Below are 25,433 nucleotides of genomic sequence, written 5' to 3' on the forward strand. Positions count from 1 at the left end.
GTTACCAGATGTATGTGAGCAGCTTGCCAAAGATGTGTATGTTCATTTCAAGTCATCTGGCAAAAGAAAAGATGATTTTAGCACCATTCAAGATTTAATGGAAATAGAAAATCATAGTATTCTGCAGCCTTGTTTTACCAGGTGGTTGGCCCTTTTGAATTGAGTGGAGCGTCTCTAAGAACAATGGCCAGCTTTGGCAGAATACTTTGACAGACTAGATGGAAAAGCCAATTCTGAAGCTGTTAAACGGATTAGAATTACCTTGCAGTCTGATGCAGAAAAACTTTAATTCTATTTCCTTCAGGCAGTACTCCCTCGTTTCACAAATTTTAATGTCATGTTCCAAAAAGAACGGCCTTGTGTTCACAAGCTCCATCCATAAAAAAATATGTATTCTTCTACGCCAATTCATTGCAAGTTTTGTACAGTTTGAAGTCATACAGAAATGTGAAATTACAGCTGTTGATTACAAGAGAGAAAACCAGCTCACAGATGCAGGCATGTTCATAGGCCATAAAACAAGAAATTTTCTAGAAACTGCTGATGCATCCCTAGAAGAAATAAAAAACTTCTTTTCAAGTGTTAGGGACTTTTATGAGACAGGAACCCAAGAACTGTATCGTCTCTTGCCCCTCAATGATGAAGTACTTAAGAACATAGTTATTTTGGACCCTGCACATAAGTCATCAGGTGACTGGAAAAAACTGGAAGCACTAGTGGTTAGGTTCCCGAATATCATTCCAGATTACAAACGGGACGAGCTACAGGAAGAATTCATCTTATACTCACTAAAGGAACCTGAGGAAAATTCATCTGCGATGGATATTGACACCTACTGGCACACTGTATCCCAAGCAGAAGAAAATGGAAAACCAATGTTTCCGTTACTTTCAAGACTAGCTAAAGCGATGCTTTGTCTTCCGCACAGCAATGCTGCTGTAGAAAGAATTTTCAGTAATTTGAAAATTGTGAAAACTGCACACAGGTCACATTTAGAAATGCCAATGTTGAATGCATTGTTGCACTGCCACAACAAGACCAAAAATTTGGGGCTGGAATTCACCCACTGATGAGCTGAGAAAAAAAGCTAGGAACCTGAAGAAGTGAAGCAGTTGGAGTGTTCAGGCAAGAAATGCCTGCAAATACATCATAGTCTGTGTGTATATTTTTAAAGTTATTTTTGTGAGAACCTCATAGTGGTACTTAACTCTTTACATGTAAACTTATCAGTTTTATATCTACATTCATTATTATTATTTTTAAGTAGCCCTATGCAACTGGAATGAAGGAAAAGCTGATTTTTGAAGAAATATGCTTATAATAGGTATTTTTTTCTCATGTGTCTTAGCTGTAAAAAAAATGTTGGCGCAAATGAAAACCCTGTTTACAGAAATATTCTTCTTACAGGATTTTTTATGGTCTAATACAGGATTTTATAACCATTCTTGGTGGCATCCCTGCTCTAACTAGAGCTCGTTGCTTTTAAAAACCTTAAGATTCTAGACCTTGTTCTGTACCTTCAAAAAATTATGATGCTTTCATTATTTTGGAATTGAAGACTTACTACCCTAGTATCCTTACTTTATAATATATACATACAGTAGAGCTTCATTATAAAGAACATGAAGGGACCAAAATTATGGCAGTTTACTATAATGAAGTTCTTTATACCGAAATCACAATGATTCCTGATTTGGGGTTTTTAACATAGCTCGATCTTGTTAAAAAAACAAAGTAGAAAATCTAATACCAATATGAGTGGTACAAGCATCAATTACTTTAACAGCTATACTTTGGGATCAAGATACATACATACTCATAGCTGCCAACCTCAAATCACACCCATCAGTAATGACAATTATATGAAGAAAAAAAAGTACGCGTAAATAATGCACGATAAATGTTTCCTGGGGAATTATGACACATACAAGATAAAACAAGGAAAATAAAATGCAAAAAAAAAATGAAAAATATAGGCCTATAGGTATATATGAATACAATGCAAATTAATGAATAAAAAAAACTATTTGAACAATACATTCATCTGAATATGTAAGAAATGTCAATAATTTTACTGGAAAGTTTGAACCTTCAATTCAAAGTATTCAAAGTTAAACTTGTGAACAACTGTCTTTTTATTTGCTTCTTTTATCCTGGTTGGATTAGAACTTCCTTGTAAACAAACAACAGAAGACAAACAAAAGAACTTGTAAACAATAACTCTGCGTTCGTTACTTTCGTTTCTTCAGATGTAGCGAAAAAAACGACGATATAGATATATTAATCGTCATGGCTATAAAATGTTCCGCATGTTTCTTTGATTCAATATGCCGTTTACAGTCATCCCTTCCACCATGTGCAATCGAAAAGTCACACGTGCATACATTACAAAACGCGTGGTGTTCCAAAACATTTGAAGACGACAAGCATGGCCATTCTTTTGAATAGTTTAAGTCGAAAGTTCTGAAGAATAATTGCGTTCTTTTTTTCCCCCCAGAAACACTTGTTCTGTCACACGCTTCATTTCTACAACCGGCACTGAAGAACAAAACACTATCGAAAAACATTTAAAAAAATTTCACGTCTGTAGAAAGACAAAAACACTATGATGAAAAAAATGGCTTTCAAAAAAAATTAAAACACAGGTTAGCCAAAGTACCGTGCAAAAATTATCGTGATGTAAGTAGCCGAAAAACGAAAAGTCCGAGAATATGTACTAGTTTTGTCGTACAACGGACGTAATACCATCCCATTACTATTTGAAAACACGAGAATTAATCTACTAATTTCAATAGTACATGCGCACACATACTAGTTCCGTTATTTGCGCAACCACGCGATGTATTCGAACTGCGTTCACGAAACCGCACAGCAGAAACTGAATTTTTTCCGTCTCCGTGCAGCACAACGCCTCGTTTCCGTAATTCCGTAATTCGGTGTTAAATCCGTAATAATTACGGAAAATCCGTAATGGTTGGCAGCTATGCATACTACATACATACATACACATACATACTAGTATGTATATGTACAATACAGAAATACTACGTAGGTAAGTTGTTTGCCAAAACAGTAAGCCTACCTTTGGAATCAAGACAAGCTGTTTGCAAATATGCTGTAATAAATCAAAAATATAAAATTTAAAAGTTAGGAATTTTTTTTTACATTTTATTGTCTTCAAAACTGGATCGCTGGGTGAGAATTGTGGATAATGTTGATTTGGAGATATCAAACTTTTTAGCCACATCAGTCTTTTTATTTCCTTTATCTACTGCTTTTAACATTTCAAGTTTCACATCAAAACGGAAATTCTTGCAGGGAACCGAAACTATGTGAGTGGTAGGCTTCCCCGTTTCTCAAACAATAAACAAGGAAACGACCAGAGATGTGTGTGTAGCAATACTTTATGATGTAGAACTTCGCATCGGTTAAACACGTCGTGCGAGCATAGAAAAAAAAAGTGTAACGTCAGCGAACACCACAATGCAGCGCTTTAGTCGCTACACCAGTTTTGTGCATTAATTTCAACACTAGTCCATTGCAGTCATTTATGGCGCGTATCAAAATAAATAAGATGGCAGTTTGTGGGAGAATGGCGACGATTTTATCCGTTTTTCGTTTACCGTGCCGGGCAGAAAAGTGTTTGTTCAAATGAATATTTATAGAATATTTTAAAAATTTGAGCGGGAAAATTCGTACTAGTGAAATTTTTTTACGTTATGTTATATGGACGTCTGACGGGACCAAAGGCATAGTTCGTAGTAATGAATTGTTCGCTCTAATGAAGTTCGTTAAAACGGTGTTTTACTGTATATACAGTAGAACCTTATTTTTACGTACCCAGTGTAAACAGTAACCCGTTTACAGGTTGATTTCACTATTTCATGTTTATTGTAAATTAATTATTATTTTTAAATACACATTTGTATTAGGGGCGGACGGGATCCCGAAAATCGGGATAAGTCTGGAAAAAAATCATTCCCGAACTTCGGAAAAATAATTTTTCTCTTCTAATACCTCGGGAAAACAATTTATTTTAAATAGTAAAAACCTTCGTCGTACAAATTTTAATGTCATAAAAATACGTTATGTATACATACGTTCCGTAACAACTTCGTATACGTATTAAACGAACAAAGTACAAAGACATCACAAAAAATAAATTACATATTATAAACATAGTTTAAAATAAATCTCTGACTAAATAAAGAACTCAATGTTGAATATAATTTTTATGTTTGGCGAATGTTAACATCTTTGCTGTATTTTTAGGTTATAATTTGTCTTGAAAATTAACAAGAGCGACAATAAGCAGTATTGCCAAACACGTAATATTCAAAATGCTAATAAACTGAAAGACACCATCTTGGTTTCACATGTTTATGCTATTATAAACGTCTTTCATAAACATCAGAGGGTTTTACGTTTTAGTAGTTGGTCATTATGCAAGAATGAAAGTGAACAATTAAAAACAAGTGGTATTTTTAAAGTACGCGAGATAATTATTTCCGGTAAAATTGATTTAATAAAAAAGGGTAGTTTATACACTTGTGTGAATGATGGAGCCTGGCATTCCAGGCAGTAGCAAAAGTGAACCAGGTGTATCTTCTGCGCCTATTTCGAAGTTCTTTAAGAAATTACCAAATAAGGTGCAATGTAATTTGTGCCCTTTTGTCCTGAAAACGGAATATCGTTCCACAACAGGTATGCACAGACACTTAACACAACATCCGAAGGCAAAAAATGAGTTGGCCATTATTCAGGAAAAATACACATCTTTCAAATTATCAAGCGGAAGTGAGAAAAAGTCAGTTAAATCAGATGTACCAACAAATCATCCCAAGCTAGCTAATTTTGTCACCTGGGGTATTGACCACCCCAAACAAAAGGCTTTCACAAAAGAACTAGGTAAATGGTTAGCAAATGGTTGCCATCCATACAGCATTGTTGACGAAAGAGGCCTAAAAAATGTTTTAAAACTGGCTAAGCCTCTGTACAGTCTGTCAACGAGCAAAACATTCAGCAGGAAAATAATTCCAGAGTTGTTTGAAGAAACTGTCAACAGTTTGAATGCTAAAATAGGCAGTGCCATTTCTACTGATTTGGACTATAAATGTGGATGGTTTATTAAAAAAAAAGACTAAAAATACGCACATTTTAAAAGTAAATATAATTTTCTGTACATCAAGCAAAGAGACAATTTACTGCTCTTGCTCCCGATCCCGAAAATCTAATGTATTTCCCGACCAAATCCCGTCCCGAAGTAAAAATGCTGTTCCTATCCGCACAGACAACCTATGACTACTAAATTTGGCTGCTTTTCTTTTAATACAGAAATAACACCATTTTTAACTCCAATCATAACTGCTGCATTATCACAGCCAAAACCTATACAATTATGAATTGGCACATTCATACTTTCAAGTTCTGATAGCAATAACTGCCCAATATTTTTACCAGTAGAAGCACCTTCCAATGAAGGTATGGCCAAAACACAACTAGTTACTAACCTGCAGTCAGGGTTGTAATAAGTTACCACGAGAGGATATAACTTATTACTTGTGTCATTGCTTCCATCAGTAGCTTGTGTATATGGGCCACTTTGCAAGCACTTTACTACTGAAGTAGTAGTATTGGAAGCCATTTCTTTTACTATTTCTGCAGTTTAAGTGCGCCCACAGCTGTACATTTTTTCGATATCAGACCCTGGGAACATTTTTCGAAAAAAATACCCGGCGTGGTTGGCGACACTGAATGGAAGGTTATGTTCCACTAAAAAACTTGTAAAATAACATTCCGCCCTAATCACATCACTGTCACTGTTACGGTGCACGGAAAAGAAACTACTGATATTTTTGTTTTCTTCTGCAAGCTTCGCGTTATTTGCATGTTTCAAAATCTTGACGTGATAGGAAATATTGTGCTTGCCGCCATGGGAAACATTAATGTCGCAACGACAAACACTACAAAACGCAAAATTTGAGCCTTTATCACTCTTAGTAATGAAAGGAAATAATTCTGAGTAAGATGACCGAAACACCTGTCCATGTTTTTTTACTACTCGTAGCCATTATGAAATCATATCTTACGTTTCGTACAAGCGCTAACTTATAAAATATTTACCGCACTCGTACGTTATCACTCGTCTCCAGCCAACGTGCTGTGTACCAACAAAACTCACAAAAATTACTTTCTTTTCGGTACGATTTTTCTCTGACTCCATTATTCTCATATTATCGCGGACGCCATGTTGTTAAACAATAACAAATGCTGCTCAAACGGTACATTTATATGGGCACTAAAATATTATACTACATTTTTGAACAGACAAAAATCTTAAGATGTTCCGAATTTCCGTACAAACTACGGGAAAATCGTACAAGTTGGCAGATATGCACCATGGTCGATAGGAGACGTTTCCCTTGCGATGTGTCGCCAAAAACCTGGTGCCCGCAATGGAAACAAGTAGTTTGTGTCAACCACGATAGTTAAATACTACAATCAGTGTTCCCACTAACTTGTTTCAGTAAATTTCCCTGAGTTTTCCCTGTCCAATATATTTTCCCTGTGCTAAATTAAAAAAAATGCAATAAACTAATCACAATAAGAACAATTTTACATAATATACAGGCATACCTATGCTACTATCATAAGGGTATTATCAGCTATTTTATTACCTGCTAAATTGTTGTGAACATTTAGACATACATAGGCCTAATGTTATACCACTTCTGCTGCATAGGAAAAAAAATGTTTAGGTATCTTGCATATTCAATGTACATTCACAAAATATTACAAATATGTACTGGTTATTCTTTAAGCCCATTACATATTTTTCTTTTCTCTAAATGCTCTTTTTGTTTCTCTATTTCCAGTTTTTTATTTAGCAGCTCTTGAATTCCTACAGTCTTGCGTTTTCTTTCTTTCTTACAATATCTGTCCAACTTCTTGTCCTCTTCTTCATTTTGATGTTTTTGCTCCAGGGCACCTTTGTACCTTGAAGCTGCTCCTCTGGCATATTTTATCATTTCCTGATATACTTGAATACAATTTTCACCACCAGCATTACTAACTCCATCCCAAACTCGTCTCAGGCCAATCAAAGATTCCTCATGGAAATTTTCAACAAGCATCTCCTTATTGATGGAGAATCCAGATTCCACAAAAGCATTACCATGTGAGAGAATTAATATAATTTTCACTGCAAGCCATATATCTTTAAACTGTTCTTCTCCACGCAACATATCTGCAAAAAAAGTGTCCAATCTGTTATTGTGTACATAAAATGATGCAAGTTTGTCAGAATTGATATTAGTAACAAATTTGGTAAACTGAACATTAGCTCTATAAGATTGAAGAGCAGTTAGGTGCTTGGCAGACATAAGAATTTGCAAACATGTATCCATGCTTGTCCAACACTCTTCTTGTTTGTCTAACAATTTTCTAGGGTCCAAACAAGAAGCAGCTTTAACCATTTTGTATTTTATTGGGCTACATTCAACAAGTTTCTTGGCAATCTGAACCATGCATGTTTTGCATTCTGTTAGGAACCTTTGTTTCTGAAGTTCTTTTACATCAACCACACCTAACTCATGCTTTGCAGCAAATCCAATTTTCAACTTTGAGAGTGGAAGTCCCAGACTTACATCGTCCAAATTAATACTAATAAGCTGATATGCAGTTGTCTTGGCTTTCAAAATGTCCATCTTAATGAAACGTCCCAGCAACACTTAGCAAGTCCTCCAATTCCTTATGCAGAAATGGAAACATTGGTTTCGATGTTTGGAACTTCTTTAAAAATGGTTCAAGTTAAGAAGCCATTGTCAGGAAAAAAAACTCAGCTTAGCTAGCAACAAAGGATCCCTCAAACAATCCTTCACTTTCTCAACAAAATATGTAGCAGGTAATTTACTGGTCTTAAATAAAAATTTTCAAGTGAGGAAAAATTTGTATTGCTCTCTCACACACTGGGACATTTTCCAACCACCGACAATCACAAAATTTGATCAGAGAACACTGCAACTTGTAACTTGTCTGAAGTCTGATCGTCGAGCAGGTGAGTCTTTGAACACAGAATATATGGGCCTTAAAAATTGAACAACATCCCACCCAGTCTTTCTAAAACCCATTTGAAAGGCACCATGAACAACATGGAGACCACAAGATCCCAGGTCTAATATATCTGGATCTTCTTCGCACACCTTAGTTTTTGCATTCAATTTTTTCATGAACAACCAATTGACATTCGGCCCATCCATGGATACTTGTACAATTTTGGATAGTTCCACATCCTTTAGTCCCTGTTGAAACCCTTCTAAGAGATCAGCTGTATAATGACCTAAAAATGAAGAATTCCAGTACCTGGTCATTATTTTCGTTTTGCACCCTCCAACCTCGTGCTATCGCACCACAACGTTTCAACACACCCCCCCCCCCCCCTTGATTTTTGTTGATGTCCCATATACGTACAGCTATGTCCATTTGTTGTACCTTTGATACCCTATTGAAGGATTCATCAAAGCATGCAACAATGTATTTTGTGGATCTGATTTCATCTGTAAGTTTGTGGAAAAAATATGGGGCAAGTAACTAAGTATGCAGTCTTGGTACTACTAAGCTACATTTCTTGTGCAATGGAACTATATGGAAACATTTTAGCAAACAAATTGCTTATTCCTTGTTAACTATTAAAACTGTATTTTTTTATAACATGTAATGCCCACAATATTTCTGCCTTTCTGACATTACTGTCTATCTTAAAATGTATTTTATTTACCATGCCTGAAGATGCCTCTTTGAGAGCACTGAATGATGATGATGATCCAGTTAACAATGAACAGGATGCTGGTGTGCTGGATGCTAATTCAGAATTTGGTGCTGTGGAAACTCTTGAAATAATTGATCCCTTCGTTTCTTGGTGATTTAAAGGCTTTGTTAAGTATGCTGACATAGATGCAGAAATACTGCTCGCAGTAACCAACTGTTTGTGAAATTTACCTTCTTGATGGCTCTTCACAGACTGCCTACCCATACTACTCAAAGAAAATACCTTTTTACACAAAATACACTTTGCACTATTGTCATCACCCTCAACACGACGTAGCCACTTTTTCCAGTCAGGAAACAGTGATCCATCTAGCCAAGCAGGATTGAATTTAGACAACGTAAATGTCACACAATTATCCACTCAGACTATCAAGAATAGGCCTAGGCCTAATGTAGAGTAGCAAAACACATTCAATACTGAATCGCTTAGTCTCACAAGTTTCACCGTGTTTTCATTGCACAATTAAGGAAACTGAGCTAGCACACACCCGTGAACGTAACCTATATTTCTAATGAGAAGATAATAAGAGAACCGCTGTTGATTTCTTCTGGGGAAAAAAAACACTTCTTACAATTGACTAAAAAATTTCAAATATATTTAACTGCTTCTGTAGAACTCTTGACTCAGAATAACACAATGTGTAACTATTTTAGCGGTGTTTTTGTTGTGTTTGATAGGCAAAAATCTTGTCATGAAACCATAATACTACCAACAACACAAATTACAGTGATACAAAAACACCACCACAGCTGCAGCACTTTTGAAAAAATACATCTAAATAAATGAAAATATGTTCACTAAACAATCTTCAAAAAGTTTCCAGCGTACTGGATACTTCAAAGTTATGACACAAATGGCCAAACGTATACAAACTACGGTGCCGCCGTTTTCTACAACTGGCTTGACGCAGCTCGGCACGGTCCGGGGCCGCCTAGCATGAAATTCGGCACGTCACAGCTGTATGGTGAACCAAATTTTCCCGGACTCGTGGCTTATCTATTACTTTGATTTACATGTACGACCCGCACCCCAACTTTCCGATTTTGTTTTTAAGAAAAAATGTGCTTGTGATACATGTATTAATCAATATATAAATATATATATATATACACACACTGTGATTGCCGCACAACAAATTTCCCTGAGTTTTCCCTGTGTTTTTGACCCATTTCAATTTCCCTGAATTTTCCGTTTTCCCTATCGTTGGGAACCCTGACAATGTTGGAGAGTATTCAGATAAGAGAACTCTCAGAATACAGGGTATACGCCTTACCACGACCTACGAGGTTTTTCGTGAGCGCTTCCAGCATCGCGACTTCTACATCTGATTCCTGTCTCCTCGTGGTGAGAAATTTCCTTGTACCAAGTTATCAGGACCATTTTGTATCGCTGATCCAGTCACTGAAACGTAGCCTATGGCAGTCGTATTTGATTAGAACTCTCTTACAGCGTCCCTTTCTACAAGTTCCTGCAACCATCCACCGATCTACTCAGAAGTCCTGAGTGGCCAAAGAACATGAACACGTCCATCGAAACCACAAAAATAACTGTGGAAACGCAAATTAATAACTACGCACACATCGTAGACACACAATTTGCACAGATAAATATAAATTTGCATCAGCATGCTGCTGCTACTTCCGACGACTTTAAAACAGTGTCACGGAAAATTAACTATTTGGAAAACTGTGTACAACGCATCTCGTTGCACGAAGCAGGTGTACCAACTGACACAGAGTCTGCAGCCAAGCCAACGCCCGTAGAACGACACACGATTGTGACATCACGCCCGGACATGCTGATGCGTGCATTACTAGGCCTTTATTAAAATAAGTTTTAAAGTAATTACCAAAAGTCTGTAAATATGGCACCTTTGTGCATGTTCGGTAATGCTCGTTTTAACAAATTTTGAAAAAAAGACGTTTCTTAACACTGTAATTTGCAATTGAAAAAGATTTAATTTTTTCCATTTCCTGAATGTAAACCATAGTTTTAAAAAAAGTTTTGTTCGCTCCATAGAATTTATTGCTGAGGCTATGCTCAGACTTCTATTTTAATGTCATAATAAATCCGAGTAGGTAAGGAATTCATCACAGCAAGCCTCAGCCATAAGTACATATGAAACAAATAAGGTGAACAGTAACTTTAGTGTACTAATTTAAATAGGAATTTAAAAATTATTTGAGCATTGAAGTATTTAGGGTATTTATGTTCAAACACTGCTTTTTCATAAAAACAAAATTAAAATTTCCTAATTCCACCACTTAATCTTTATAGTTCTGCGAAACAGCAATGCGGTATTTTGAGCATTTGTCCAGTAAGTTAGTTTTTGAACATACAGTGTGTCTACCAGATCTAGTAAATGAAATTCCCTGATTTTTCCAAGTTTTCCAGGTCTAAAACTGAACTTTTCCAGGTTTTCTATAACACAATTACGACATTCCACGAAACTGAAAAAACTGCATAACAGTACATTGACGGGTTTCAAAGTATTTCAACTCACTTAAGTACCAACATCATCCTCAAAAACTTTAGAAGGCCTGTTTTGGCAGCTACTGTATGTGCCTTAAGAATGAGCATCCACAAGTGATCAAGGCGCCAGTCTTCTCGAGAAAAAGACGAGAACAGTGCTTCAGAATCTTGCGAGGCACATACCAACTGATATGATCACTCAATATTATCAGCTTCTTGTCCTTATAGCCACTTGTTTTGAAGACAACATTCTAAAATGTAATTCACACGCTGTTTCCTCACACCTGAATTTAAAGCCACAGACGGAAATAAGCAGCAAATTCCCTTGGTAAGTTGGTACTTCAGGGGACTGTTGTCTTGAAGTTTTTTTACCATAACCTTTAGACAAGTCCAGTGGCGAGGCGTGAGGTTTACATGAGGGGAAGCAATAACTCCGTTCACACCAAAACATGATGAGGTTGGGGGGGGGGGGGGGGGGGGGGGTTCTGGGGGCCCTCCGCCGGGAAAATATGGATTTCAAGGTACAAAATGGTGCTATTTAAGTAGTTTTCTTAACTGAACATTGACTATTCCACAGGTAGAAAAATTGACATTTTTTTTAAATACATTATTTTTGAAAAATAATGATTGACTTACATTATTCTGATAGAAAAATACCTACTCTACATTACTTATATACTAAGTGGGAGTGTAGTATCATCGTACGCCCACAAATCCCCCACGCACTGCCAGCCAACAGCCCACGGGAGAGATGCGCGCGCCTCGAGAGACGACCGCCGACTGAAACGCGACATCGCCACCTGCTGTGCCGAACTGTACCGGACATAGCCGAAGCAGTCGGCGGAAAAATTCCACTGTCTGCTTCGGCCATGTTCGCTCCAGTTCGGCAAGAAAGCGTTACCTTCGTAGCTTCTACCGCGTATTTTTCCAGCCAATCCCCTCCCTGAACCTTTGTACCATGCCACCCCCCTTCCGAAAGGAAACTACTGCGGCAGCCTTCCTGCTGAAAGCGATCCTACCAGCGCTTCTAAACCTAGCAACGCTTCTAAAACAGCATGTTTTTGTGTCAACGAGTTCTTTTTTTATAGAGCACAGTATTGGGTCCCAAGAAGATAGTGTAAAAAATACATACACCTAACTGCACGAGCCAAAGTAAAATACTATTCTGAATAAAATATTTATTTAAAAAATACAATGTCTGGAAACTGCCTGGGCAAGCACTGCTTGCCTTGCTTGCCCTGACGAGACGCCACTGGACAAGTCCTAACATCATTTTTCAGTAACAAGACAGACTTTACTGGTACTTTCTCTTTCTTGATGGCATGGCGTACTGCATAACCCAACTTGATATTGTTAGCAGTCAATAGATTTTCCTGGTTATCTACATCCAATCGAGATACATTGCGTTTCTCCCTAAAGATCTTCAGTACCTCTGGTTTCAAAAACTTTCCTGCCAAAGCTAATAAAATGTCTAACAGTGTGCCATGGGTGCATTCACTTTGGAACATTGTGAGAAACAATTCCAGCTCTGATGCCAAAGAGTAGAAGAATGTCAATTTTACTTCTAGAAGATTATCTTCAAGAGCACTTTTCACTACACTGAAAGACACAGATGAAATAGAAACTTCACTAACAAATTTCTTTAGGTGGGGTAACGTTTTCATGGCACGCTCAGCAACTGCAGTATTCCATCTGATTGCACAAAATTTCTTGGAAAAAAGCTGATCCAGTTATTCTAATGTAATCTGCCCTCCTTGCAGGTAGGTACATGCATAAATAAATAGTAACTGTGCCTCAAAAAACTAACAACGTCCAATTGTATAGCAGAAATTCCAGTTTTGAAAGCACCATGGACCGTATGAAGCCCACAGCTACCAATTTCTAGCAACGATGGCGAATCTTCACCAAAAGTGTCTGTGATATGTATTTTCAAAGCTAACAAAAATGCCCAGTTTACGTTGAGGGCATCCATAGATACTTAAAATTAAATGCACCTGTCGGTATAATCCGAACGTGGGAAGCACATGCTGACCTACGTACGTCAGCAGGATAACAGACCAGCTTGAACCAGTTTGTATCACGTGATTTAACGCCACTTCCGAATCCGATAGTAAATAAAAGAAAATGGACGTGGGAACTGTTCGTTATTTTCCATTCAAAGATTAAAAAATGGGACACGATACACTTGATACTACGTCAATGCAAGCAGATCAATAAACAAAAAAACGTATTGCCAACTACAACCTACCAAACAAAAATACCCTGGTTTTTAAAAAAATTCCCTGATTTTTTCCTGATCACAATATTCCCTGATTTTTCCAGGTTTTCCAGGGTCAGTAGACACCCTGAACATATTAATTCATCCAGTCTTGCGGTTCTCACAACTGTGTTCAAATTGAACATAAAATCTTCAGTTCTTGGTAAGAAGAAATATAAAGTTTCTCATAGTGGATTCAAAAGTTATGAACCATTAATATTTTCTAACAGTATTTCTTTGAGTGTTGGATAGTGTAACAAAAGATGAAAATTCTGTTATTTTTAATTATGTTGGTTATCTCTTGGAAATCATGTTTCGTCCAAGGTTCTAGTCAATCACAAACATCTCAATTATCTGCTCGCGCAAGGATGGTTTTTGTAATTTTTTGTAAAAAAGGGAACAGCACAATAGTAAAGAGAATAGGGGAAGGAATATTCTGGTTACTGAGGAATGTGCATTGGCAAGAAGTGTGGTTCAATTCAGGAGAAGAGTGAGAGAAAAGTAGGATGAGGGTCATTCCGAAATCTAGGGACAAATTAGGTAAACAATGCTTTACTATTTTTGTACTGATTATTTTAATTTGCACTTCATTGTTTTAGTAAAAAGGACTCTGGATGAAGATGAATACTTCACTTAATAGTTAAAATAAAAATAAATTTTTAACTAAACAAAGCATTTATGGCTGAAATGTCACCTCCATGGCCTGTCACTACCCCTAAGTATCTAGAATATGAGAATAATAACTTAACACTGGCTGTACAAATCTATGGTATATAACATAAAATGGCATGTGATATTAACCAGAAGTTCTGCTTTATAAAGGTCACAATTTTACTGAGACTATTATCTAAGCAATTTTAACTTCATTTACTGTTCCTTGTTTCAATGTCACCTCCATGGTACAAATAGAAGTTCCTTAAAAATCCACTAGATTGTATATGGATGATCAGAAGCCATGTGAAAAAAAACCTTGAGTAGCAATCGTGTAAAGTGTTTCAGTAAAGACAGGCAGATATGTGTTTGTATTGTTTTATTTAAGAGATTCCACTTGATTATTGAGGAGTATTTTTATTTGTGGTCACCTCCATGGCTTTAATAAATCTTTTTCTTTTCTTAAAAAAAAAAAGTTTGCATTACAGTTAGGTTGAATAACATGTTATTAAATGAAATCAATGACAATGTGGTTGAGTAAGTTTTAGGTTAGGTTGTGTATAAAGAAAACTTCAAAAATGTCACCTCCATGGCTGTCACCATGTTCTTAATCTAACATGGAGGTGACACAATATTCATGGAGGTGACATAATAGGCTTTTAATTTTAATTTATCTGTATTCATTTCCAAACTTTACTATAGTACACATAGGCATAGGAATAGTTGTTATAATCACTGTTCTCTTAATTAATTTCCTGATTTTGATAGTCACTTTGAAGGAAAATTGTTATTTTGGAGAATAGTATCAGTTGTGTGCTTTCAAGGTATAGTTACAACAGGGTTCAACAAGTAGTCAATATCTTTGCGAATGATTAACTGGCATGTGAATATTATGAAATAGATACAAAAAAAATATGTTTTGCTATTAAACTTTGAGTTTTCGTAATGTAAATAATACAATTTTGCTGACCAAAGTAAATAATTGTAATTTTAGTTTGTTTATATTTTATTATTTTGTGTCAAAATTTAAAAATAATTAATAAATGGTTAAGACACAATATATTTTATGCAGGTACAAAGTTTGTGTCTATGTTTGTAGTCTACATAATGTGCAAACAATCATGGATTATTGAAGTTAAGCAACATAAAATGATGTATTTTTAATTTTTGGTCCAGAATATAACACATTACTTTGAAATACTGCACAAAAAGTTCCTAAGCTAATGTTTACATTATTTTCAGAAATAAACATGGCACGGAAGAAAAAGTTATCTGAGAAGGATTTAGCAGACGCTAAGAAAAAAAAAGCAGAAATGGCACGAATAAATAAAATTAGGGATAATCCAGTACTTTATGAAGAGTTCAAACGAAAAGAAAGAGAAAGGTATCACAAAAGAAAGGAGGAAGGGAAAATAAAAAAAAATTCAGACTTAAGTGAGAGGTAAAATACAGCAAAGGAAAAATTGGACAGAGAGAACGCGGCAGCACAGAAACAAGAAGCAGACAAATGAAGCTCACTGAGTTTTAGACTGTGGTACTCCATCATTAGATAGTTACAGCGACATATATATACAGATTCAGATTCATGCACTTCAGAATCTGGTGACACTCATATTGAGGCAATACCAGCTAAGCCTACTAAGGACAGTCTCGCACTTCATAGTTATGTCTTTGTAGAATTTCAATGAAAAAAAAAAAAGTGTACGAAACTACATTGGCATACTAACTTCTGTAGAAAATGCAAAAAAAGAGGAATACACTGTCAAGTTTTTAAGACTGGTTACAAACAATACATTTGTTTTTCCTGTGGATGACGATACAGCTGTTGTTGATTTTCGAGACATTAAAGGCATACTGTCTGAGCCAAAACTGGGTAGAAGAGATGCATACATATTTTATGATTTGTCAGGTGTTAAAAATCATTGTTAGATATGGAATATTGATGGGATTAGTCTTCAGTGTACTTACTACATTGATTTGATTTGTTTTAGTTGATTTAGTATCATCGTTTTTTATTACTGAGTGCCTTAAAACAACAGTTTAAAATAATGTTATTTTGCTTAATACTATAGGACTACAGGATACTATTATTTATGATTATATGATTACCCCAATTTAAAATTTTGTCAATCCATGTAGTGTATTGTCACCTCCATGGCAATTTGTGTCACCTCTGTGTCTTACAATAAATTTTTTTTGTATTTTTTACTTAAATAGAAAGAGTTGATTTAATTCTATGGTACTTTTGTGACAACCAATAAATGCTGATCATAGAAATACCATAATTTCCCTTTTTCTTGAATTTTTAATTTTAATAATTTAACAACTACAATTTGTCCCTTGATTTCGGAATGACCCATGAATGCATGTCACTGGGCTTGTGCCTCATTATAGCAGTCTTAGAAAAAATTTAAAACCTTTGTGTTAGCAGCAGGCCGACCTAACTCGAACTTCCTCTTCTTCCGGAGCGGCTTCCGCTTGCCTCCGGTTGCCCGCCGCTTATGCCAATGGTCCCGTGAAATACCTGCCACATACCACATACATTAACTTTCCCTGCAACTGCAAGACCCAATACAAGTCACCAGTGCAAGTCACAAGTTCAGAGTATTTAGTTCAATCACTACAATTCATAATGATAACGCATTCATTCATCACAAAATATGAATTCAAGAAACTAAATTCTGTACTAACTATAAGGTTGAAATATTTCCGTTCATAATAAATTAACCACTTTAACCTTCAAATCAAACTAAACGCACTATTAACATAAAAAACCACATAAAAGCAGTAACTTAATACTGAAGAAATACAACAATTCTGAAACTTCAAATGAAAAAATCACAAAACTTTTTTATAAACCACATAAAAGCAGTAACTTAATACTGAAGAAATACAACAATTCTGAAACTTCAAATGAAAAAATCACAAAACTTTTTTATTCGTTTACATAATTAATAAATCCTTATTCAAGTTTATACAAGTTTTAGTTTAGCTTGTATCTTTTGACTACTAAATTTAAACAGCAAGCATCGAGTAATACAGGAACAACATATACCTACACACGCAATCAATAGAAGTTGAATTTCCATACATACTGAACGATAATCAAGCATTATATTTACCGTAACGTGGGGTGAGTTTGATATGTTTGCTATGCTTTTGGGGTCATATTTATTTTGATAATTTTTTTTAAAACCAATATAAAAATGTTTTGGTTATGTAGATATTTCAGTGACATAGTATGATGTTCTGAAAAGTAATTTTTATTTTTTAATATTACCTAAAAAAATAATATATGGTGGATCAAACTCACCCTATGGGTTGGGGTGAGTTTGATACCCCACTTGAAACTACATAGAATTGAAGCCTGTAACATCCGAAGGATCATTTTGAACCCACAAGGAAATTGGTTCAGCCATTTACAAGATATATATTTCTGTATAGGTTGGGGTGAGATTGATCACCTAGTATATCACATGCATGTTAGGGAATGAACTGTGTACAGTTTTTGTTTACTTTAGCATTGTTGAAAGTTAAAAACATAGTGAAGTTAAAGGACAAAAAAAACCATAGCTTCTAATAATTAAGTCTAACAGTTTAACGTGGCATGTTTACAAAGATTTTAAAAAATTACGTTTTTTCACTAAAATTCTAGGAGATATCAAAAAAAGTTTCACTATAAATTATTTTGATAACATAGTGACACTTGATTTAACACTCATGAACTTCAATTTGTCCACTGAATTTGTACCATAACCTGTTGCCTGACCGTTCTACAATAGGCTCAGGTAGAAGAGAACAGCTATAATGTCAGAAGTTGTAACCGAGAACGCATCTTCCTCGACACTCTTAAACACTGTTTCTGTGTGTCAATATATTTAAGTCCCATAACTCTGAACTCAGTCTCGTCAATTTGGTGCTGAATTATAGCAGCATACTGAAATTCTTTTGATTTTCGCCTACCAGACAAAACTTTAACTAAAACAAAAGTTCCAGTCTTCAGCACTTCAGAACTTGGTTGAATGTACACTAATGGCTATGCTTCATTGTAATTTTTAGCACTGAGATCTTCAACACTTTCTGCATGAGATACACAAGTAGATGAAAGAGGATCATCTACGTTGGAATCTACTCTTGCAGCAGCTGTTACACTTGCCCCTGCTGTTATATTAAGCCTTTTTCTTTTTCGCTGGTGTACACTGCAGTCTCCGTGGTGTCGCTGAGTGCTGAGATACTCCACAAGAGAGTCATGCATGGCTTCATCACATACCGATTGCCCTGGTAGCTTTCGCAGAACTTGGTCTGGGTTTAAAGGGCAGAGACCGGTTGCTTTGAAGCCACTAAATAAATTTTTGTTAATGGAGTTTTGCGTTCCATTCATTATTTTAAGAGTGGAATTAAGCATTTTAGGAAATTCTTGCTTAGGGATTCCGGTTGATCTCAAACTTCTCATTTTGAACAGTGAAAGTTCAGTGCGCCATGCTGACTTAAGTAGACTAAAAAAACACACATTAAGAGGCTGGGTGAGATGGGTAATGTTAGGCGGTAGGCACACAAAAGAAATTTCACTTTCCTGACACAGTTGAATGACTTCGTCTGTAAAGTACGAGGCTAGGTTATCTCCAACAAGTACCTTTCTACCTTCAAGTCGCCGAGCATGTGGAAGGAAGCATGTTACAAACCATTCAGTAAATGTCTGGGCATCTATCCACACATGAGTGTACAGTTATATTGTGCACCCAATGAACAGCATGGTTCAGCACAGCATGGGCTTCCATTTGGTCCATTTTCAGTCCATTGTTGCCACATGTTCACTCTTGTAAATAACTATATAAATAAATAAATGTTGGTGGCTAGCAGTGCAGTTATGTTTTATGGAAAACTGCCATTATAAACTGCCAGAGAGAGTTGCACATTAAAATTATGACAATATTTCATACAAGACATACAAATCATTTCAACACCACACCATATATCAATCACACCCCATGGTAAAACATTGTTTGTATCTCCTAACCTAAAAGGTTACAAAGAGGCGGGAAAACTTGTATACATTGCAGAATGTCAGACATTTGTGTTATTAATCAGTTGTTACGAAATGAAAATAGGCTAACTGTCTCGGCTGTAAAGTTTTAAGACTTAAAATTAATGCAATTTTTATTACCCACTTTTAAAAATTATTTTCGTTTGGAATTTTTTTTGTTTTGGGCATTTATGTTATATACATTCTTTAACCATTTTAAAAATTGAAATGTTTTCCCAGAAAGACATACAACAAAATAAAAATTTAAAACTTTTCCAATGCATGGTGATCAATTTCACCCCTTGATATCACTCTCACCCCATGTCACGGTACAATAATCTTTCACTAACCATTAACACGAAAAAACATGTGGTTACCTTAACATGACCTCTGCTTGTTCAAAGTACTGAATAACAAGTTCAAAATGCATTATGGAATTATTTTTTCTGAAAAATAGTAGGTGACCATTATTAAGTCTAATTAAAATATTGTGGCGTAAATTTATTTTGTGATTTAAAAGAGTAGTCGCGACCATTTTTCAAGAGAGATTGCTCAAATAATCCATTTAAATCCATAAAAATATAGTGAATGTGACTAAGACACACACACTGAAGTACGTCACATGTTAACACATCCATGCGTAGACATAACCTGAAAATATAACCTACTTTGCTATACCTGAAAATCAAACACACAATTAAAAAGATTGTATTAGTCAAAAATCTCTCCAAATCCAGCATACAACAATTAAAAAACGCAAAATTTCCAAAAACAAAAATAAACATGCCGTCAAATATCTACACAGAATCAAAAATAATTTCCATACACAGAATAAGGAAATTACACACTAAAACTACTGGAAAAATTCGATCGGTCCCATTGAGCAATCTGATAAAAACTAGGTAAACGTACAATATAAATCTATAGTAACAAATGATTTCTATGACATGATTTTACAGATTGCGAACGATTGAAATAAACGTAAACAGCACTTACCCATGTTACTCCGACGGTAAAGAAGACGGAACTAGGCAAAGAATACTACATACTTAATAGCTGTCCCATACCGATTAAAAGAAGTATTCAATTTTGCAATCATATTAAGGTTCAGAGGAAATAATAAGGAATAAATATAGTGACGAGAAGAATAATTTTGCTCAAACCTTACTTATTTTGCAGGTTTATGATTGCACATTAATTATTAAAAATTAGGGGGTGGTTTCATGGGACCCTGAACTAAATTTTTTTTTTAATGTAATTGTTTGTATGGTTAACGGCTTTCGCCCACAACCAGAACTAAATCATTCAAATCTTTATCATATCCTAGCAATAAAATCTCTTAATCTAAATTAACACCCATGCCTTACCCGGGACTCGAACCCAGAGCCCCTCGCGGACCCTGAACTAATTCAACTAAATAATGTTGAACTTGGCATGCGTTTACACATAGGTTGAACATGTTTCGTTTGAGGCCATTTCTCATTCTCTTATCAGGTAGGAAAAGTAGTTCAGAATGTAATATCTGTCTACATTAAGGTGACCATTTTTATTGAAGATAATCCGGGACATGTTCATTTATTACCAAAATTATAAATACTAAGAAATTAGCAGTCACATTTCAAAACAAAAAAAAAAAGTATTATTATAGAATTATGATTGTATATAGGCACTACATAAATATATTACATATATATCGATAGGACAACTATACACAATTTTTATAAGAATGAATCTTCTTTAGTATAAAATCAATTATTTGAAAGTTGTTTTGAAAAAGATTAACGTAAGTCTCCAAAGTTTACTACTTGCAACATTGTATTTAGATTTATTTCTGATTTCACATAGATCCACATATTATTCATGTTTAAGAAAATCTGTTCAACAGAATTGTTTGTTTTCAGAAGACACATTACCAATTCAGACACATCTGTAATGTTTGTATGAGGAAGTGGGGTAATTTTAAAATGTTAGATCACATCGTACCATTTTCGAATTGCCCAAGAACTCCAAAATTCTTATTTACACAAAATGTAATCTTGGAAGAAAAAAAAAGTAAATTAATCAAATAAATTATCCTCATCTATCTGGAAGTTACAGCACTTGCTTTTTTACAATAAGTTTTTATTTTATTTTTATTTTATTTTTATTTCAAAATTCGTTCAACAGATTCTTAAAAGAATATAGAACATGTCAATAAAGTCAACAAAAATGTTGATTTATTTAGCAATATCCTCCCAAAGTAGAATTTGCTTCAGAAGTAAGCACTTAAGAGTGTGAGGGAGATAATATTTTCTTGCGCGCGGTCAGTTTAAGTAGTTCATTTTTTCCTTGTAGGATAGCCCTTTATTTGGCCACGAGCGTACGGAGCGTTATCATGTGGAGATCCCACGAACTAGTAGGAAAACGGAATGCCACTGAATGCATGTAAGTGCCCAGGGTTTTCCCTGTGTCTATGCAGGTTTTACCTGGGCCCAACTTATCTAGTTTTAGTCTAGAATAGTCAGTGAGGGGAGTTAGTCATGGCGCCAATCGCTGCCATGGCTGGCCAATGCCCCTCCTAGCACACGATGCATGCACCCTCTCCCGCATGGCTAACCCCTGCATGATTAGAGCGTATAGGCTTCGGCCTGAGACGCACTTAGAGTCTGTCCCTAATCCAGACCCCTCCCAAACACACTTAGTTTTAATTTAGGTCAGGAAAAAAAATTAAAAAAAGAAATAAGAGTTCCTGGTATCACTGTCACACGCTCCCGGCCGAGCATATGAGGAAACGGCGGCCCTCCCAGCCGATTTTTTTTTTTTGATGTCCCAGAGCAGCTCCAGGCTCCAGCTAGAGGTGGGTTGTTACAGTAACTTTCGGTATCTGTTCTAGTGATTGGAGCAGTAACAAATTTTGTTCCTGTGACACGCCGTGACCAGTGACATGAAATAGAGGTGGGTTGTTACAGCAATTTTCGGTATCTGTTCCAACCTGATACTGATACAGTAATGTACCTAGTTAGGGGTTGTCCATTAATCACGTGATGTTTTTTTAGCAAATTTTTAACCCCCCTCCCCCCTAGTGATTTGTGGTGAGGTTTCAGACAAACCCCCCCCCCCCCCCTCCACCATTAAATCACGTGTATTTTTTGGTGAAAAATATTTTTAAACATTTCGGAATATTATCTTTAAATATAGGTATAATCTAATTTAATTCTGGAAAATTAAGCACAGTGATAAAAATGTCCAGACACACATTTAGGTTGCAGGTTTATTCTCACTGGCATAAAAATAATAAAGGAAAGGCTTTAATGTGATTTACGCATGTATTCGGCGCCAAAATCACAGTCTTACTAGCGACTGGCAAGCCGAGCCGAGTGGTTCATGTTGCGGCGGGCGGGGATATTGTGGCCTGGCTACTGCGAGTCAAGGTCACGCGTCGCTTTTCGGTTTAGTAGAAATCGGACGAAAAAATACACGTGATATCACTCTACACCCCCCCCCCCCCCCACAACAACCTTGTGATATTTCGTGATTAGTCCCACAGCCCCCGCCCCCCTTTTCGAGCCACACGTGATTAATGGACGATCCCTTACAAGTATCTGATACTTTTGTATCAGAGCAGTAGCGGTCCCAGGAATCGACAAGGTATCAGCATTCTCATTACAGGGTACACATCCACCGTGCCGTCATCACCAGCGTAAAAAGGTATCGGTGTCTCTGATACATTATTTATCACGCCCGGTAATTCCCTACCTCTGTTACTCTCATGCCCGCCTGATACAGCCAGTTTCAATCAGTTCAACATTAACTGCATTTCGTCCTGGTCGTGTATTAATTACCACCATGTACATTGTTGCGGGCTGTCATGCTTTGTAGTTAGTATCTTTATAGTGAAATAAGGAATGGATAAGTGCAGGAAAAAGACTTCATTTGTGTGAAATTTTTTTACGGAAAATAATGAGTTTGCTAATTGTAATTTGTGTAAACAAAAACTGAGTTATAAATCATCATCGACTAATCTGAAGAAACATTTGAAACGTAAACATTGATATAGTATGCTCACTAATGTACATATCTGTTTTTTTATTTTTAATTTTTGATAAAATTGTAATCTTTTAATGTATGAAAACACTAGTTACTAATTGTTTTTGGAAAAAAAAGGTCCATATGTTGATTACATCTGTTATTAGTGTCAACTGAGAATTTATTTTCATTTTCATAGCTGTTAGGTGCACAAATATAAATATTATATCTTGTATTAATGTACCTTTTAATATTAAAATTTCATTAGTTTTATTATTGAACGAATCTGTGCATGCACTGCGCACTGAGCGTACTTTGATGTGGGACAATAACCAAATGACACGTAACAATTTCGCTTTGCGCCTCTCCTTCAACGCCTTTCCCTGCGCTTCCTCCCCTACATTATTTCCCTTCTTTATCCCTTATTCGTCGTTCCTGCTCCCTTCCCTTTAACAAGCTCCGCCCAAGTGACCGTCATCTGCGATCGGGTTCTACGCACATTGGCCGTGGTATTGTTCCAGGCGAATTCTGAACTGATACTAACGTACTTGATAATTTTCAAGTGTACTCGTTTGCCGTTCCTGATACAGGCGCGTATCAGTGCCAAAGTAACAGGTTGATACTTTTCGACCCACCTCTAGTGCGCACAGGTGGTAACAGTTGTGCTGTGAAGGTAAAGGTATTAAGGTATTGACGACCAACGAGCCCTGTGACACCCGGGGAGTTAGATCCCCTACAGCCTAGCCTGAACCCGGCTAACTTAGCCCCGGGGGACGGTCAGTGGGTGCGCTAGGGTGTGAGGCACGGACTTCATAATGACGACTGAAATCGACGAAATGACGTCCTCCCCTCAGGAGGGAATGAATGACGGTGACTGGCAGACAGTCGCCACTAAGAAGGCAAAGAGGTCGCACCATGATATGGCGGCCTGTACCTCCGACCAGCAGGCGGGCCCCGCCTCCCTACTGAACAGCCGCCTGCGGCAGCGACCAAGGCTCCTCGCGTCAAGCCACTCTTCGTGTTTCTTGACCAGGGGCACCAATACCCGCGTGTATACCATGCGCTGAAAAACGCTCTCACCGAGCGTTTTTCATGTACCAACCGCGGCAAAGACGAACTCATGGTGCACACCGCCTCCATCGCGGACTACGCACGCGCGATTAAGGCCCTTCAGGCCATTGGGGCACAGCATTCTGTGCTCTTGCAACAGCACGAAGTGCCGAAGAAATTCGTGCTGCGCGGCGTCCACCGACACACGCCGACGGACTTCCTGCAGGAGGAGTTTGCCGCACTAAACCTGCCTGTCCAGAACCACTGGTTCCTGGAAAACAGGCAGCGGCGGGAAAAGTGCGACGCCCTCGTCATCGAGGTCCCGCAATCGTGCGACACGGCTCGCATACAGGCTCTGCGCGAGTTCGCAGGAATGCGGATTCGCGTAGAAGACTACCGACGTCCGAAGGACCCGGCGCAGTGCAGCAACTGCCAGCGTTTTAATCACGTTGGCAAGGGCAGCAGTGCGGCACCAGTCTGCCGATGGTGCAGCGGCCAGCACAGCGCCACTGACTACCCGAAAGGGGGCTAACAAGAGCACAAGTAGTGTGCCCACTGTACCGAGCAGCACTGTGCCAACTTCAAAGGGTGCAGTGCCTACAAGAAAGAGACGTGGAGGCACCTTCCCCCCCAAGAGCGTAAGAAGCGGGAGCAGCAGTCCCGCCGCGACATGCGCGACAACATGCGCGCCACGGACCAGCCCCAGCCACCCCAACAGCGGGCACCTCAGGGGCACCACGCCCCCCCCCCCCCCCACGACACAAACCCTGGGGCCCACCGCCGCCGTGCTTCGGCGACTATCTGGCGCAGGCCGGTGGGAGCCGGTTTGCGCCCCTGCAGCAGCACTGGGAGCCCAGCCACAATGAGCTGGACTACCCAGTGCTTGCCAACAACCCGTGGCAGAGGAAGAAGAGGTTCAAGAAGAACCCCACTGGCCACAAAAATGGCCAAGGAAAGCCCCCGTGCCACGCCCAGGACAGGCCCCGACAGCCTGCCCAGGACAAGCTGGCAGCCACCAAGCCAGCACCAACACCGGCGAAGAGAACGCCAGCCCCCACCCAGCCGCAGGCCACACCCGTGGCAGCAGTGGCAGTTGATGCAACACCAGAGCTGCCAACTGCCCAGCCGACACCGTCCACTAGTGCCCA

At 37.5% G+C, this 25,433-nt stretch overlaps 1 protein-coding gene across 1 annotated transcript in view; it reads right to left on the bottom strand.

The window, feature by feature from the left end:
• Positions 1 to 20,314, bottom strand: part of LOC134542234 (small ribosomal subunit protein eS8) — a 73,153-nt gene extending 52,839 nt beyond the window's left edge. Inside the window, exons 1-2 of the mRNA XM_063386325.1 lie at positions 20,227 to 20,314; positions 16,625 to 16,731 (exon numbers count right to left, since the gene is read on the bottom strand). Coding sequence (XP_063242395.1) covers positions 16,625 to 16,731; positions 20,227 to 20,230 — 111 coding nt within the window. The 5' untranslated portion in view covers positions 20,231 to 20,314. The remainder of the gene's footprint in view (positions 1 to 16,624; positions 16,732 to 20,226) is intronic.
• Between the last annotated feature and the right edge of the window lie 5,119 nt (positions 20,315 to 25,433).

Source organism: Bacillus rossius (assembly GCF_032445375.1).
Source record: "Bacillus rossius redtenbacheri isolate Brsri chromosome 4 unlocalized genomic scaffold, Brsri_v3 Brsri_v3_scf4_2, whole genome shotgun sequence".
NCBI lineage: Eukaryota > Metazoa > Arthropoda > Insecta > Phasmatodea > Bacillidae > Bacillus > Bacillus rossius.